General features: G+C 41.2%; 1 protein-coding gene across 1 annotated transcript in view; it reads left to right on the forward strand.

Annotated features, from left to right (window-relative positions):
* Window positions 1–760: 760 nt before the first annotated feature.
* Window positions 761–17,911, forward strand: part of ubl3a (ubiquitin-like 3a) — a 46,794-nt gene continuing 29,643 nt past the window's right edge. Inside the window, exon 1 of the mRNA XM_015961617.3 lies at window positions 761–1,421. Within this exon, the coding sequence (XP_015817103.1) occupies window positions 1,395–1,421 (27 nt within the window). The 5' untranslated portion in view covers window positions 761–1,394. The remainder of the gene's footprint in view (window positions 1,422–17,911) is intronic.

A 17,911-nucleotide genomic window follows, 5' to 3' on the forward strand; every position in this document is an offset into this window, starting at 1 on the left:
TAAGTCTTTGCGGCACCCCTGAGCAGGCTGCTTGACTCTGCTACACCACAATATTGTATCGCCATAATTTCACCAATACACATCCCTAATTTATAGTGCTTTCCGGTGTCCTACAACCCCCCAAGGTGCTTTACAATGCAACAATCACCCATTAATACACACATTCACACACTGGTGACGATAAGCTATAGCTAGCTGCCCTGGGATACTTTGTCAGAGGTGAGGCTACCATACACATGTGCCACCAGTTTCTCCGACCACCACCTGCAAGCAAGGCGGGTGAAGTGTCTTGCCCAAGGACACAACAGCTGTGATAGACTGAGTGAATGTGGCTAAATCTAAAATTTGCTATCAATAAATTGCTGTCTTCAAAAAACAAATTTGAGACACTGTTATTATTGGATATGCATGAAGACATGAAATTTTGCATGTGCTGAATATAATTTTTTTTTAGGTAAATAGCCCATAAATGAAACAGAATTTCTGCCCATCCATCCATTTTCTTCGGGTTGAGTTGGGTTGCAGCGGCGGCATCCAAAGCCGAGAGGCCCAGACTTTCTAGAAATAGAAATAGAAGTTATCTAACAAAAATATGACTAGATTATGAATTTTTCGTTTAACAGAAACACTTTTCTATTACTGACGATGTGAACGTTCATAAAATTGACGAACCAAATGTGCCTTATTTTGAAAGTTCAAACCGGAAGCACTGCTGTTTTTTCCATTGCTAGCTTGATGTGTTGGAGGCAGAATGACAGCTGAGCTGCGGGTTGTACGGTACAGCAGAGTGCGGTCCATAGCGCCGTCAACACTCTTTCACGCACTTTAAACAGAACAGCTGACACTTTTATACCGAGTGGCACCTTTTTTCTGCCACCCCGCCGCCGTGTCAGAGTTAAACTAAGGACGCTACCTGGTCGAGGTTGAGGATTTTTACAAAACTGCTTTATCAAGAAAGAAAAAGACCCGTGTCCGGATGTTGTAGCAGTATTGGCTTTTTTCCTCGCATGGCGTAGACACCTTTTTTCTGAAGCGGGGTATTGTTGATGTTTGACTGGTTGAAGAAGGCCCTCGGGTCGGCATTAACTTGTAAAATCACTACGTGTTCGCGTGAGGAATATTCGACGAAATGATTGTGCAATAACAAAGGAAGAGGCACAATTAAACCGTCTAGGCTGCCTCGCTCGGTGTTCTGACTGAAACGAGTCACCGGGAGGGAGTACATTGTGTCTGTCCTGCTCTAAACCCAACGAAGAGCGTCCTTTTTCATTTTTGTTTATTAGTGAGTTTGTTGGAGGTTTTACGAGGCCAAGGAAAAGAGGAAACGTTTATCTTCTTGTGTGAGGGTGTTTATGTTCGCGTGAATCCTTCAGAGGACCGGGAAAACCTTCAAGATGCCTGGCAGCATCCCTGTAGACATGGTGAGATCTGTTGTACACACACACACACACACACACACACACACACACACACACACACACACACACACACACACACACACACACACACACACACACACACACACACACACACACACACACACACACACACACACACACACTTTAAGGAATGAGTTAGATTTAATAATCAAGTTGGATGTGGTTGAGTTGTAAGCAGCTTTTTGCTGAATCTTATCAACATAGTTAATAGGTAGTTAACATACTACTTGCAATTTTTATCTAATTGTGCTAAGAAACTATTGAAATGGATTTTTTTCTCTTACATTTAGCCATTGTGGTACAATGATTAACGTCCATTAGGTTGAAAATTTAATTTCTTTATTGAGTTTAATTCAAACAAAAATCTAAATTATGAAGTTAATTTACGTTTTTAGGTTTATAACATAAAACATTCAAATTATTTATGTGTGTTTATAATATTAGTTTTTATTGCTTTTTTGTAACTTGCACTATGATCGATTATATTTCCCACAATATTTATATGCTAAGGAGTAATTGAGAAAAATATTTTGAGGCAATACTCAATCAGATTTCAAATGAGATTTGAAAACAGCTAGTGGGTTGAATGGCAAAAATATCTTTGCAATTGTTTTTTAACTGACTTTAATTATTTACTTTGTTTTTAATCTCAGAATAAACAAAAATTTGTAAACTACCTGACAGTGCAGCCTAAATCTCCTCTGTTAAATAACGAATGCCTCGAAAGACTAAAAGCTGACAAATAACTACAATAGCAAAATATTGTTGTAAACGATTAGTAAGTGCATTGTAGAAAACATAAAAACTTTGAAATAATTTTGAAATGTGGTCGCAATGTCGCTCTTTATGGCCAAGCATCACCATCCTGTCTTCATTTTCCAGGATATTGTTTCAGGAGTTGTTTATTGCAGCTTTACAAGCTTTTAACCCATCTCCTCTCCAAATAATCCCTCCATTATTCCGATTATTTTCTGTTCAGATTGCCAGTGATGGCTGTTTAATAGTTGCTGATGTTTTTACAAACTTCACTAGGTTTATTAACATGTTTGTTTATGTGAGGTTAGATTTATTAAGTTCTTAGGGCCGAAATATAGTTGCTGTTGAACATCGTGTTGGCGCAGGCAGCAGTCTACTTCTTTGATGCTGCATGGTACCCTAGTGAACTAGTTCAAATCATTGCTTTATAAAGTTTGGTCTAGGAATGCTCCATTTGAACCTCTGCAGCCCCTAGCAGCATTCTGGCTGGCCAATCACAGCTCTATATGGATCTCTCTCTATTGTGGACCAATCACAGTACTCCATCCGCTTTGTGGGCCAATCACAGACTGTTTGTCTGATGGGCGGGAGGATGCGACGAGCGGAACAAGTTGGTGACAGCTTGTTTGAAACTGCTTTTACATCAGTTTTGGACTATTTGGACTTGTGCTTAATTAGAATCAGAAACGGATAAATGTCCTTTAATTAGAAAAAGGATGTATATTCACTAACAGTGGACTGCCTTGTTTGTCGACATCCGTTGCAGTGAGTACGTCACATTGTTCGTTGTTCAGTAGCTTGCGGAGATTGTTTGAAAGAAAACGGTAGAACCCATCCCACGACTGAGAACCATCAATGGAGCGTTGCCAGACTAAATAATATATTTATTTAGTCTGGCTTGCCAGGCTAGCTGCATGGCACTGCATTGCGTATAGTACTGGTGGATTCCATTAGGGGGCACAGTAGAGAACTCAGACTGGAAAAAGAGTCTGGTTTGTGGGTTACAGCCTAAAGAAACATCAGTAGAAGAGAACAATAACTGGTTAATTTTGAGATCACGGCAGAAAAAAAGACAGCAGCTGTACCCTAGATAGTAGGGCTGGGCAATAAATAAAAAATGTATTGTTATTGAAATTTCTGACTCTTATCGTGATAATTTTTCCCATTTTAATAAATTTGATAAATAAAAAAATGAAAAAATGTGTGTAGGTTTGCAGCGTTCATGTCCCTTTAAGAAGCTGTACCACCTTGTGTCACGTAAAAATGTGATTTAACATAATTCTTGTGACAGCCCCATCTAGTGGACAACTTTTGTGTCTGCACATACCTGTAGTTATTGTCCATTTATTGTTATCGAGATGAAATCTTCAGTATATCGTGATATTAATTTTAGGCCATATCGCCCAGCCCTAGTAGATAGTAGGGTTGGGCAATGGGACAAATTTTTTGACCGTAGGCAATGAGCTGAGCCGTTAGGATTGTTTTAACAAGAGCAGAAGAGCACAATGTCGAGTGGAAAGTGGAAACCCGTCTATCTTTCAGAGTCTGGAAGACTTCTGGTTATTTCATTTGGAGAAATGTTTCCTGATTGTAAAGCTTTGGCTTAAGTAGCGCACCTGCTTCAAGTGTGTCAGCGTTGTGCAGATATATCCAGAACAACATTTTAACAGCCACAAGTCCATCTGAGGCAAAGGTCCAGAACCTAATAACCTCTTCAGCAAGCTCCCTAGAGACGTTTGATTACGCACAAGCTGCAGGTGAGCAACCCAGGTTTACGCGGAACAGAAGGATCGTGGGTTGGGGCCGCAGCAGGTGAAACGTTCCTAATTTAAGTGAAATCGTTTAATTGCAGTGTTTATATGGGGCACTCTGATCAGCTTGTTTGGACTAAATATTAATTTTAAAAGAATAGAAATTGAATGATTATTTATTATTTTAAAAACAAAATTGACGGGGATAAATAGATCAACTGACCTCTGGCTGAAAGCAAATGCTCCCTCCTCAGAGTGCGTCCAAATGCTGCAGCGATTTATTTCATTGATTTCAAATACCACAATAGTGGGCACCGCAGGGAAACGAAGACGAGGCTTCTTTTTAACAATTTGACCGTGTTTAATACGAGCCGTTTATACATCACTCTACCTAACAAAAAATACAAAATTAAACTAAATTAGACAAACTTTCTCTTCCAGCAAACATTTGAGCTGCGCTTCTATAAAAACACCAGTCTTCGTACTTCTACTGTGTTCGCAAATCAGTCTGTGCATCATGACGTTGCTCAAAGAGTCACGTGCACGAATAAATACCCCATCGACATTTATTGGACTGACGATTGGCGGTGGGAAAAATGTAACAAATTGCTCAAGCCTATATGGCAAGAAAGACTAATCCAGAGACGGAGTCGCCATGGGGAGTGTGTCTCGCTTGTTTTGTCAACTCCGCCTACTGGTTACTCGTATATTGCAGCGTTTGGACGCGTTGCGTTGATTTTGAAAGACGCGCACAAACATGCATACGCGTTGTTAAACAGCAAGTATATTCCGGCCTTATGGCCTTGATAAATATTTGCTACTTTATCATGTGCTGTTGATCACATAAACCTAAAAATGAAGAAAAATGACTTTATCTCTCATGACATTGAATTTAATGGCTTCTTTAGTTAGATATTTTCTTGAATCCCACTTGATTTGATCATATTTGCCACCTATCTAAAAATAGCATTTTTATCAATCCAATTAAATTCAATTCAAAAATACTTTAGTAATCCCAGAAGGAAATTGATTGTCAGCTGCACCTTTAAAAAAATCTAATTCCTTTCAAACTCTGACGTTTACCTCATGTTTGACATGAAGCCATCCAGGGTTTATATTTTCTTTTCTGATTCGGAGTGAGTGGTCGTTGGATCTCAGTTGCCACAGTTACAAGTCCAAAATGACGAGGTGAGTCTTTGGCCTTTGTAGCTGACCGTCATTATCAGGTGACCTTACAAGCCTGTATGTTACTCTTGTAATCACCTTCCTCATGTGACACATTAACTTGTTTTACACCTGCTCACCGACTGTGGCTTGTGACATGAGCTCTCCTCGTAAAGATTTATGCTGGCCTTTGCCTGGGTAAATAACCCAAGCAATAAAAGTCACATGAAAAAATGTTCTACTTGGTTTTGGAGAAAATAATATCTCCCGTCTGCAGTTTAGGTCCATCATCCTCTCTGCGCACTAAGAATACTCCTGGGTCTATGTATAGAAAGGATAACCCACGTAATGTGTTCCGTCCGTGTAGAGATCAGTTATCCCAGCTGTGCATGTGCTGTTGCCCATCCGGGCTTTGCTGATCCCCTGAACAGAAAGTCCATCTTGTCATAGATGCGAGATGACCTTAATATGAACACGGTCCTGGCGGAGTTGAAGCATCTAATAGCACGACCTGTGGAATTCCCAGGGATTACCAACATAATCGGGAATTGAGTGTTTCATTTTCTGATCTTTTATGACCGGAAGCTTAATCCAAGTGGATCTGGAAGATCCCTGATGGAAGGTGGTTTTATACTGTACTCAGTTTATGGGTCTGTTTATGTTGTGGTTGCGTTATCCCTGCGTATGCAGGGGTGGACCGTTAAAGCGCCCGAGCGCCATTGGCGCTAAATTTTCTCGTCGGGTGGTAAATACTTGACGACTTACCGCCCGGGTGGCGCCCAAGCTTTATTTGTCATTTACACACCGGCTTTCGCCTACATCATGGCCCCGCCCTGTAGGAAGCTGCCGTTTTCGTTTCGCGCGCGTGAACCTGCGCGCCTCTAGCCACCTACTGCACTTGTACGATTCGTGCACGTACTGCACGATTATTTATAGTCACGTGAACTATAAGTCACTATTAAAGACGAAGTGGAACCACGCTAGAAACACACAAGCACGCAGGAAGATCGCGCCACCACTGGGATTGGATTTCTTGATGAAATCTCCGGCAAAACGCTTTAAAACTGGTGAGGAGAAGCGAGACAGTTCGAAACGGTATGAAGCAGAGAAGCGTGTGCGTAGGTGGAACGATTCTTGGCGGTTTAAAGAAGACGGGAGGCACAGAGAATGGCCGTGTTCGAGTTGAGCAGCGCCTCGCCTGGAAAACAGACGGAAGCAGCAGGGGGAGTGGCTGAAAGCCGGCGTTTACGCCGGGGACACACCGGCCGCGGAAGCGCCCGAAGCGAATCGCTCACGAAGTCCGGCCGCTGCTCGCTGCTCGCCGCTCCTCAGTTCAGATCAGACGCGCCCCATTCGAGGCGCGCCTCGGCTCCGCTGTGGTTTTTCTTTTAACTACCTGGTGTCCTCAATTTCCTCAGCTCTTTTCCTCTACGTGTGTGTGTGTGTGTGTGTGTGTGTGTGTGTGTGTGTGTGTGTGTGTGTGTGTGTGTGTGTGTGTATGAGTGAGTGAGTGAGTGAGTGAGTGAGTGAGTGGAGAGAGAGAGGAGAGAGAGAGAGACTATGGTGTGAACCAGTTGTTTCTGCCAGTTGAATCTCTTGGATTTCCCTACATGTGTAGCTCGGGGGTGACGATGGATGAAGATATCGCGTTAGCATACTTGTTCAATTTTCAATTTTAATTCTGGTGCCTGTTAACAGCTGAAACCCATCCTCACGTGCTTGTGGATGTCATATATTGTATATGGAGACATGACTGTAATAATAAGTAAAGGTTAGCAGCTGTAGCTTCAGTGTGCTCATAGGAAACGTGACAAAAGAACACAAAACACATTCCTCTTTATGGCCTATATTGTTGTCATCATCAACGTAACATGATTTACAGAATACATGTGGCCAACTAACATTTCATGTTCTACCACCGGATGTTTGGATCAAAATATGAACCAATCAGATCTTTGATCAGGTGAGAGCCAGGTGTTTCCCATCATCCTCTAGGTTTTGCAGCCAAGGGAGAGCAACTGCAGCGCCTTGCTCCAAAATCTGCGGCCGCCTTGATCTCACAAGGTTATCGTTGCCTACGTATGCATGACGTCAGAGCAAGTCGGCGTCAATTCGGACACAAATCTAACCGGCATGCACTGCTCGCCGATCACTGCTGGTCTAATCTGCTTAGAACTGGCTCATCTCGAACACAGCCAAAGGCTCGAGTACAGCAAAGTGGAGTTGGTGATGTACTGCGTTGTATGCTGGAAGTATGCAACGACAAAATTGTGTTTTGTTGAGGGAACAAAAAAATTCAAACTTGAATACGTTATTATGTTTGTGAATGTGTACAAAATAAAGGTTTATTACATTTAAAATGGTTCAGTTGTTATTTTGACTCGTTTTGGCAGCTGACCAGCGGGGCCGGTAGATTCTTGGCGGGGCCGGTAAATATTCAGAGTTACCGGCCCGGCTGGCCGGTTGGTTTTGAAGTTAATGTCCACCCCTGGTATGACAAAAAGTGAGAATCTGGTTCTTGTAGGGCTGAGCAGTATGGCAACAATTTCACAACACAGTTTATTAAAAGAAGATACAAGTTTTATGTTATTGATGGTATTTTTTCATGCAAGACCATTCTTACCAACAATACCATCTTTCTCTACAGTAATTATATAAACCATGTCCTTGATGTTGAATGGCATTGTGTTCATTATCTTCGAATCACCACTTGCTTTTTCTGTCATGTGTAGTTGCTTTGGCAAACCTGTCTTGAACAGGTTAGCTGACAGACGTCGGTCTTGAATGGACGTCAGTCGGCTGAGGTGGTGAAGAAAGTTGCTATTACCGTCGCCGGCTTCCACTTCTGCTCAATGCCATTTGCAAAAGATAGATGTTTGGTCTGCACCCGAAGAACTTCCAAACCATAGACGTAGCTTTTCTTTTTGCAGTTAGTTCCTCTGAGTCAATGTTTGACTGCTCTCTTGGTTCAAACCTTTTTGTTTTATACGCTGTGGTGTTTGTGTCCAACAGTGAAATTGGTCCCTGCTGAAAGACTTTCCCACTGCGCACATTCCAGACGATGTCTGGGCTATTTATTGGTTTAGCATTGCATAAAAAATTCATATCATAATAAAAATAAACACTGGTTGTTGGTACAAACCAGTATACTGCACAGGTCCAGTCCAGTGTTTTTAAATATCTCTCTGAATCTCTACCAGCTGGTTTATATCTCAAACCTGATTTGTACTCTTAGGTGATTATTACCTTATTTACCACCAAATATAAACTTCATATTTTTGCTTTTTTAGTTTCTTTTGAAACCTTCTTTTTGCCAACATTTTTTAAGTTAATTTAATGGACTCCAGAGCTGCTGGTACCATGCTGCTAACATGCCCACGGGAGAAACATAAAGGTCAAAATGCTGCGCATGAGTAAGACATTTAAGGTTTTCTAATCTCCTGAACAATTACTTCCCTCTATGGTACGGCTCAAGCTATACATCAAATGAGCTCCTTTGGTTCCCCAAGGAAATTTAGACAAATATCAGCATCTCACTGACCCTGTGCAGCTGAAATCGGCAGCAGATGCACATTCTTTCAATTTCCTCCAACTCGCTCACATCCACATTCTTAGAGAGACTCCATGGAGTAGGAGGGAGAGTAGGAGGAGAGAAGATTGCTAGCTCCAAACACAGTGGGTGAATGAATCTGAGAGAAGGAATAGTCATTCCCCTCGAGAATAGAGGATGGAATTTTTTTCCACCTTCCAAAGGAGAAAGAGAGGAGGGATAGAAAGTTTCAAAAACTGAAGAATGAGGAGGGGGCAAATTAGCTCACTCCAGGCAGACCTCAAGTGCTGACGGAGTTGAAATGGTCCCCATGGCAACAGAACAACGCTTGGATTTGAGGTCTGAAGGCCTGTGCGAGGGCGACAGTGTGCATGGCCCACTGCAGGTATCTCACAACACCAGAACAGAATAAACGGGTTCGATCAGCATCACGAAAACTTTTCAATAAACATGATTTAAGATAAAGCTGTGGCTTTGAATTTGTTTATGAAAAAAAAACAGACTTGGCAGGCACTCAGTGGGTCATTTTCAGACGCCCAGTGTTGTTTGTGTCAACTACAGCCCTGACTGAAACAGACCATAATCTACATCAGGGGGCTTTCACAAGCATTGCTTCTAATTGCTTACTTTGTAGTAAATTAACTTCAGGGATGAAACAAATCTAACTTTAGCAAAAGCTAGCAAATCTTCTTGGACCTACACACAAGTAGGAGTTTAGTGAGATTATAGTCAAGTGTGTGAGTAACTAGTTAACAGGTAACAGGTGCTAGCAATCATCATCTTTATGCGTAGGCTGAAGCTCAGTCATTATCTCAAACAGAAACGTCTATGATAGGGATCCATAGATGCAGTCTGGAAATCTTATCCAGACAAATTTTCATCATCTTTACGTTTATTGGAAAGCCACAGATGTCCAGCACTAACACAAACCTGTAGGACCCATCCATCAGCGGTTCACAAACGTCTTGTTTTCATGGGAAAATCGTAGCCAAAAAGCAGAATTTCCAATATGGAATCAGCAGCAGGCCAAGTGACCCAACTGAAGAGCTGGGGTGGAGGAAAATGGCAGCAGATGTTCTGCACTGATGAGCCGTAATTTGAAATGTTTGTCTGCAGAAGGCTGTTTTTACCCTGAAGGGCTGGAGAATAGTGCAGTGTCATAGAGGTTCATTTGGGCTGCTGGGCTACTAACAGGACTTTTAGTTACATACATTTAGAATTGATTTTTGTGACTTCTGTGCTTTAACCTATTTTTTATTAAATGGATAAATATTTAGAGACCAAGATGTTGAGTTTCAAACCTACAAACATTTATTTACTTCTGTAAAATATAAAAATTACGTCTTTAAACACTTGACAACAATTATTACAAATATCTCCTTTATTTTTTCTGCCACTGTGATCCATCCATCCATCTAAAAATTTGCTTAGAATGTATATATTTTTTCTTTTTTCACTGTTTGAGTGTAGTTAAACTGCTATGTGTGTGGCTCTGAGGGCAGCTCAGTATATTCACACACTGACCTCATGGGCTACATGCACAAAGGTGTCAAAGGTCAGGGTCAGAGGTGAGCGGTGTGTTGGTCTCCGGTGAAATAACAATGGTCGAGGGAACCCTTACTGCTGAGAGCAGCCCTACGTGTCCTGGAAGCAACTTCGGCCTAGCTCAGCAGTCAGCTCGAGAAGATGGTAGACCAAAAATGGTCTGCAGGCGGTCCTTCTGCTTCATCCTATGGAGGCTTGATTGACACATTTAAAGCAGAAGAGAGCTCTGCTGGATCTCCATGGTGCCAGTTGGATGGAGCGTGTATTATTGATGCCATGTGTTGGCAGTCTGAGTCGCGCTCCAGGATTGCGTCACACGGCCCTGGTGGCGCAGTTGATCTATTGACTGACATGGTCACACGTGGGCCTTGTAAAAAGCCCTGATAGCTGCCCTGAAAGTGCAGGATGTGCACAATTGAGATTCATTTAAACATCTGAGAGTTGGTGCCACAGTGATGAGGAACCGACAGACTGTTCCTGCTAGAATATTTCTAAGATGAATGATTCTGCCATACATTAAGGGCATAATTAGGCCAAAGGTAATGGAAAATAAAAAGATGTGTATTGATCTGTTTCCAGACCATGTTGTTGTCTTTATTATCCATTTGTAAGACCAAGATTTGTCTTTTTAAGATGATTGCATTGTATTTTGTATTAGTATTGACAACTGCTGTTATTAGCAAACCTTTTGTCAATGTACATGTCCAATAGGTATCTGTAGTTGCTTGTAATCTCTTTTGTATTGATGCATGTTTAATAACGCCAACAGGAAGTCCTGCTTGGACCCACTCACCAATTGATTGTTTATGTAACTGTTCTTTGATGAGGTTTGGTCTTCCCCACCTGAGCTTCATTATCTGGGGTGATCTTAATGAAAAATTAATGTAATAGCAGACAATGATTTGAAGCAGAGCCTTTTTCTTGTGTGCATGTAGCACTCAGAAAAGGATATGTAAAGGAGTTTGTCAGTTATCAGCTATGCAGTCAGTATCTACTTCTGAGATTGAAATGTTAATTTTTCAAAGCAAAACCAAAGAACCATCAGCAAATTATTTCCTTTTTGGTTGACATTGACTTCCACATTACGAGTAGGGCTGGACGATGTAAAAAAAATGCTTATCGATTAAAAAATAATGATTCGTATAAATAATTATTGAAAATTATTAAAAAAATGTAGAAAATATATTTTAAGTGCAGTCCTAATGATAAAACAAGTTGGTTGTTTTTGATTGATTCTCTGCAAATTTTGCAAACCAACATTGTTGCTCTTTTATTTTTTTGTCAGACTTGTAAGAATGAAAATATTCCCACACAGGTGAACTATTGTAACCTTTTTGGGACAATTTCTTCAGCCTCTCCTTGCTGCAATATCTTGTTTAAGTCACATTAGGGTTTGACATTAATCCATTTCCCTCTGGGATTAATAAAGTATTTTTGAATTGAATTGAATTTGAATTGTTGTTTGGTGACTGAGCGTGCTTTGAGTCTTTATGTAGTATGAAGCTACTTATGGAAGTTTTTATTGGTCAATTTTTTTCTATTGCACCACATGTCTATTAATCGATATATATATATATATATATATATATATATATATATATATATATATATATATATATATAGTCATTGAAATATTGTCCAGCCCTAATTCACCAAAATCCAAGTTCTTGGCCTTAAAAGATTGACCCTTTACTTGTTGGATCAACCCAGCTGGACGACTGAATGCGTCTTCTGTCCTGCTCAGGTCCTTTCTAAGGAACCTTCAGATGAAAGTATAAGGTCCTATTACATTAGAGAGCCCCTCGTTTCATCAATCTTTGTTGAAATGTTGACAGGTACGGCTCTGCATTCACCGAGGAATTTGATGTGGAGGGGAACTAGACTTCACCTCTACTTTCCGATTCGGGTTCTGATTGTACCTGACTGTTCAGAAGCACCTTTCATACTTGTGCATTTTATAATTTATAATTTTGAGTCTGAGCTTGACTTGAACAGGTGGGTGTGAGCAATATCCATGCTGATTTATACTCACCAAGCCCTTCAGGCATGCAGCAGGTTTTAAAGTGCCTCTGTGTGTTTTGTCCACAGAATTATTCATATGTGCATTTGCATAAAAAACGAGCCACAGCACAACCTGTCCTTCCTGTACAGTGTGACGTGTTTGCTGTCAGCACAGCGAGTTGAGAAACACCCACACTTAAGTCAGTGTTTCTCCAGATCCCAGTACAAACCGATCTAAACGCCGTTGTTCACGTGTAATGATGGTGTAGCTCTGCTCGTGTCACAACAACGTTCTGTCCCTGAAATTCCTCCCCTGGTTGGGCAGTCTGACTTCTGGGTTCTATTTTAATGTGATTCATGATTAGCAGGATTCCAAACTAGATGTTTGAATTGTAACAGGAACGGAAACTTTGTATGGAAATGTCACAAATTAGATATACAGGAACAATAAAAATGCACTGAGGCTTTATATAGCCTGTGATAGTTCAGTTTGTCTTTTTTTACATGTGACTCATTAAGGAAAATAAAGATTAGCTGAAAAACCTTTTCCTGTGTCGAAAAAATTTAGCTATTATAACAAAAATTGTACAAAAAGTCTGTTTATGTTTTTTGTATTGGGATAGGTTTTATCCCAGATGAGTAAACACACCCAGCAATCTTACATGGTTCCAACTTATGAAAATATTATTTGATTACATCTAAAAGGGGGAAAAAGCTGTTTTCTTGTACAGTCAGGTCCATAAATATTGGGACATTGACACAATGCTAACATTTTTGGCTTTATAAACACCACCACAATGGGTATCAACTGAAACAAACAAGATGTGCTTTAACTGTAGACTGTCAGCTTTTATTTGAGGGTATTTACATCCAAATCAGGTGAACGATGTAGGAATTACAACAGTTTGCATATGTGCCTCACACTTGTTAAGGGTCCAAAAGTAATGGGACAGAATAAGAACCATAAATCAGACTCATACATGTCAATACTTGGTTGCAAATCCTTTGCAGTCAATTACAGTCTGAAGTCTGGAACACATAGACATCACCAGACATTGGGTTTCATCCCTGGTAATGCTCTGTCAGGCCTCTACTGCAACAGTCTTCAGTTCCTGCTTGTTCCTGAGGCATTTTCCCTTCAGTTTTGTCTTCAGCAAGTGAAATGCATGCTCAGTCGGATTCAGGTCAGGTGGTTGACTTGGCCATTGCAAAACAGTCCACTTTCCCTTCAAAAAATCTTTGGTTGCTTTTGCAGTATGCTTTGGGTCATTGGCCATCTGCACTGTGAAGCACCGTCCAATGAGTTCTGAGGCATTTGGCTGAATATGAGCAGATAAAATTGCCCAAAACACTTCAGAATTCATCGTGCTGCTTTTGTCAGCAGTCACATCATCAATAAATACAAGAGAACCAGTTCCACTGGCAGCCATACATGCCCACGCCATGACACTTCCAGCACCATGCTTCACTGATGAGGTGGTATGCTTAGGATCATGAGCAGTTCTTTTCCGTTTCCATACTCTTCTCTTCCCATCACTCTGGTACAAGTTGATCTTGGTCTCATCTGTCCATAGGATGCTGTTCCAGAACTGTGAAGGCTTTTTTTAGATGTTGTTTTGCAAACTAATCTGGCCTTCCTGTTTTTGGGGCTCACCAATGGTTTACATCTTGTGGTGAACCCTCTGTATTCACACTGGTGGAGTCTTCTCTTGATTGTTGACTTTGACACAGATACACCTACCTCCTGGAGAGTGTTCTTGATCTGACCAACTGTTGTGGAGGGTGTTTTCTTCACCAGGGAAAGGATTCTTTGGTCATCCACCACAGTTGTTTTCCGTGGTCTTCCGGGTCTTTTGGTGTTGCTGAGCTCACCGGTGCGTTCCTTCTTTTAGAGAATGTTCCAAACTGTTGTTTTGGCCACACCTAATGCTTTTGCTATCTCTCTGATAGGGTTCTTTTGTTTTTTCAGCCTAATGATGGCTTGCTTCACTGATAGTGACAGCTCTTTGGATCTCATCTTGACAGTTGACAGCAACAGATTCCATATGCAAATAGCACACTTGAAATGAACTCTGGACCTTTTATCTGCTCATTGTAATTGGGATAATGAGGGAATAACACACACCTGGCCAAAGAACAGCTGAGAAGCCAATTGTCCCATTACTTTTGGTCCCTTAACAAGTGGGAGGCACATATGCAAACTGTTGTAATTCCTACACCGTTCACCTGATTTGGATGTATATACCCTCAAATAAAAGCTGACAGTCTACAGTTAAAGCACATCTTGTTCGTTTCATTGTGGTGGTGTATAGAGCCAAAAATGTTAGCATTGTGTCGATGTCCCAATATTTATGGACCTGACTGTATGTGTAATGTTGAGTAGACAGTGTGTGAAGGAGAAATGGAGGATGGGAAGGGGTTGGTGTTTGACCGGCTCAATAAAAGGAGCCTTTCAGCTGCACTGGAAACAATTTCCAGCTGAAGGGACATTTATGTGAAAGCTGCGCTGTGCTTGCTCACTCTATGAGTGTTTGCGTCAGAGCAGCCAGCAGGCATGAATCAACAGCCTTTTTTCAGACTGATTTTGGTACGTTTGGCCTCTTTTAGACTGGTGTTTACATGTGTCCGGTCAGTTGAATGTCCTGTGCTCGCATGGTAACAAGCTGTTTAGAGAGAGTTAAGGTTTGGACTCAGAGCGAAGCGACGGAGTGGTCAAGCTTCACTGACGGGATATTCCAACTGAATCCCCAAGGCTGCCGTTATCACTAACCTGCCTTTAAGCTAGACTGTTACTCTGCTGTGTCTGAAAGTAGGGCTGGGGGTAAACGATTATTTTTAAAACGATTATTCTGACGATTATTTTATCGAATAGTCGACTATTCTAATGACTATTTAGAAAATTAATCTAATGATTATTTTTCTATTGCACAATTAACAAAAAACAGAAAATCTCAAATAAATTCCTCAAAAAAATTGATAAATTCTTACTGTAAGAGAATAAACACTACAGGCCTTCCATTTTGTATAACACTGCGTTTATTGTGTTGGTTTTCTGGTGACGTGTAGAACCTGGGAGTGCAGGCTGCTGCCTGAGAGGTGGTAGAAGATGGAGTGTCTCCATGCTGCTTTGTTTTGGTCACTTATGTGCGTGAGGCGAGTGGTCTTACATTTTTAACTAAACCGAAAACCCACAACACTCTAAATGTAATAAAAGGGAGATCTACACCACAAAAAAGATGAACTCTAAACCAAAACGTAACAGCTTATCCCAACGCAAGAAGCTGTTAGCGAAGATGCTAACAGTAGCTTTACCAACGTTAAGTTCAAGTTACCAAGTTTAAATAAACCAAAAACACCCAGCAGCAAACAGACCAGCATGGAGGAGAGACTGCTACCACCAAAACAGCTCTCCTCATGTCTGAAAGAAGCTCCTTAATGAAGGGAGAAGCGCTCCCGGTGATTTTCTACATCTGCGACAGAGACGGAGCAGCGCACATCTGACCCCGGAAGTTGTTGTCCGTTGCCGGGAGACGAAGGGGCAAAACAGGAAAATAATCTAGTAGTGGACGGACGTTGTTCCGGGTCTTCGGTATTTGGCGGAGATGTTAGTGAAGGCGGAGAAGAGGGCGAACTAGAGGAAAAACAGGCAGATTCCTCCTCTATTTACAAACTCCTGGGGATGCAACAAGTGGGCGCGGTGCGTCGACTTCCGGATCTGACGTCGACAAATTTTTAGAATCGAGCCGTCGACTTCGTCGAGGCTTCGCTACAGCCCTATCTGAAAGGCATTTTGAATGCATTCAAAATGCAAATGGATTCAAAAAAGCATTTCTGCACCTCAAAAATAACTTGGCCTGGCTCATGTTTACTCTTGATTGTCAATGATGGCCAATGGTGGTGAATCTCTGTGTGCACCAGCTACCTTTGCTTTTGACAGATTAGACAAAACAAGGCTTTACTTCATTTATAGCGACGGTTGCAGAGGAGGAGTTTAGTACCCACCACATAACCGGAGGGTCGCAGGGTCGAGCCCCATTTGTCCCAGTGGTTGTGTCCTTGGGCAAGGCACTCAACCTGCTTTGTCTGCTGGTGGTGGAGGGATCAGTGGTGCCAGTGGGCCCCAGGGCAGCTGTGGCTACATTGTAGCTTATCAACACCAGTGTGCGAATGAAGGTGTGTGTGCTTTTTGGGGGGGGGGGGTTGTAGATCCCTAGAAGGCACTTTATAATTACAGGTTTTTACCCGTGCAATAGCCATCCAAGAAATTTTGTGTGGTCTCTTTATCGATGACAAATCAGTGCCTGCAGTTCTTAAACTCAGCAAAGTAGATCAGTAAGACCAATGGCTTTAGTTCTGCACTGATTTTAAAATTCCTAAATTTGTTCCTGGAGAACAATCAAACAGTAAAATTAAAAAGACATGAAATGACAAAGACAAAGAAGAACAATAGCAGGAAACTCGTGCAGTTTACTAGACTTTAGAAAAACAGGAGAAAATTACATCATTGTCTATTCGTAATGTCAAGTTTTCAAAGAAAGCATAGTTGTTCTTTGGATAAAATTTTGTTGATTGCCTTTCTTTATCTATTTTAAATTGTAGGGGAGGAAAGGGGTTAATATACACAGAATCATGAAAGTTTCTTTACTCCGTGACCATACAGAACCAAGTTCTTCACTTTAGTTTATTAATTTGTTGCAAAGTCTTCAATGATTGCAGAGAAAACAAAATTCTCAACTGGGATCATGTTTTTCTGGTAATTGCATTAGTTTTACCATGTCATGCAGACTTGGTTACATTTATCTGCTGGTATCTGGGTTTAGCTGTCACACAGTCAGAAGAGACCAGTAACATTATCTGCCTCTTTACACGTTTCATTTTTGGGTCATTCACACAAAGATCCAATTGTGTTAAATAGACAGTGGGGAATAGAGAATCTGAGGTCATAGCGGAGTTAAAGAGAGTTCAAAGAGGTTAGGTGTGTGTGTGTGTGTGTGTGTGTGTGTGTGTGTGTGTGTGTGTGTGTGTGTGGGGCAGAGAACATGGCGAGAGGGTATATTTGGCCTTCATGCTGTCTTGCACAAATTTGTCATTGCATGTTGGATGCAATGGAGCACTCTGACGATGACTATCGCTAATGATCCCGTTAGGGGTTTTGTGTGTGTATGTGCGTGTGTGTTAGTTATTTAAATCAGCTTTTTGTAATGAACCACTAGACCTTGGACCTCCATGATTCAAGGCGTTCTTTTTCTCATTTTCTTGTAATGAAAAACAATTTATTTGGAGAGAAGCGTCAAGACTTTGACTAACTTTCTAACTAACTTTCAGCTAAAAATACAGCTGCAACACTAAAGACTGGCTGTTAAAATCAGCATTCCAGGCTAGAGGCATTCAAAGCTCAGATGCTTGTGGGAGCATAAAGCTGGCACATTTAAGCTGAGTGCAGCTGACTTGCATTCAGTTGGTACATTTCTTTTTCAGTTAAATGATCTGAGTAGAGTCACAAAGCAGTTTAAATATTATTAGACCTGTTTCTGCCAAGAAAGACATCAACCGTCTGTCGTTTATGTATGTGTGTTCATTAGTTCTCTGCTTGCATCTCAGATTGTGAGCGAAGGAAAATCTTTAATTCTGTAACGTGCATGTATACATCCAAGTAACTGGTTGTGTCCATACTCTATGAATGGGAACACGGAAGTTGCACCATT

Source organism: Nothobranchius furzeri, chromosome 10 (assembly GCF_043380555.1).
Source record: "Nothobranchius furzeri strain GRZ-AD chromosome 10, NfurGRZ-RIMD1, whole genome shotgun sequence".
Classification (NCBI taxonomy): domain Eukaryota; kingdom Metazoa; phylum Chordata; class Actinopteri; order Cyprinodontiformes; family Nothobranchiidae; genus Nothobranchius; species Nothobranchius furzeri.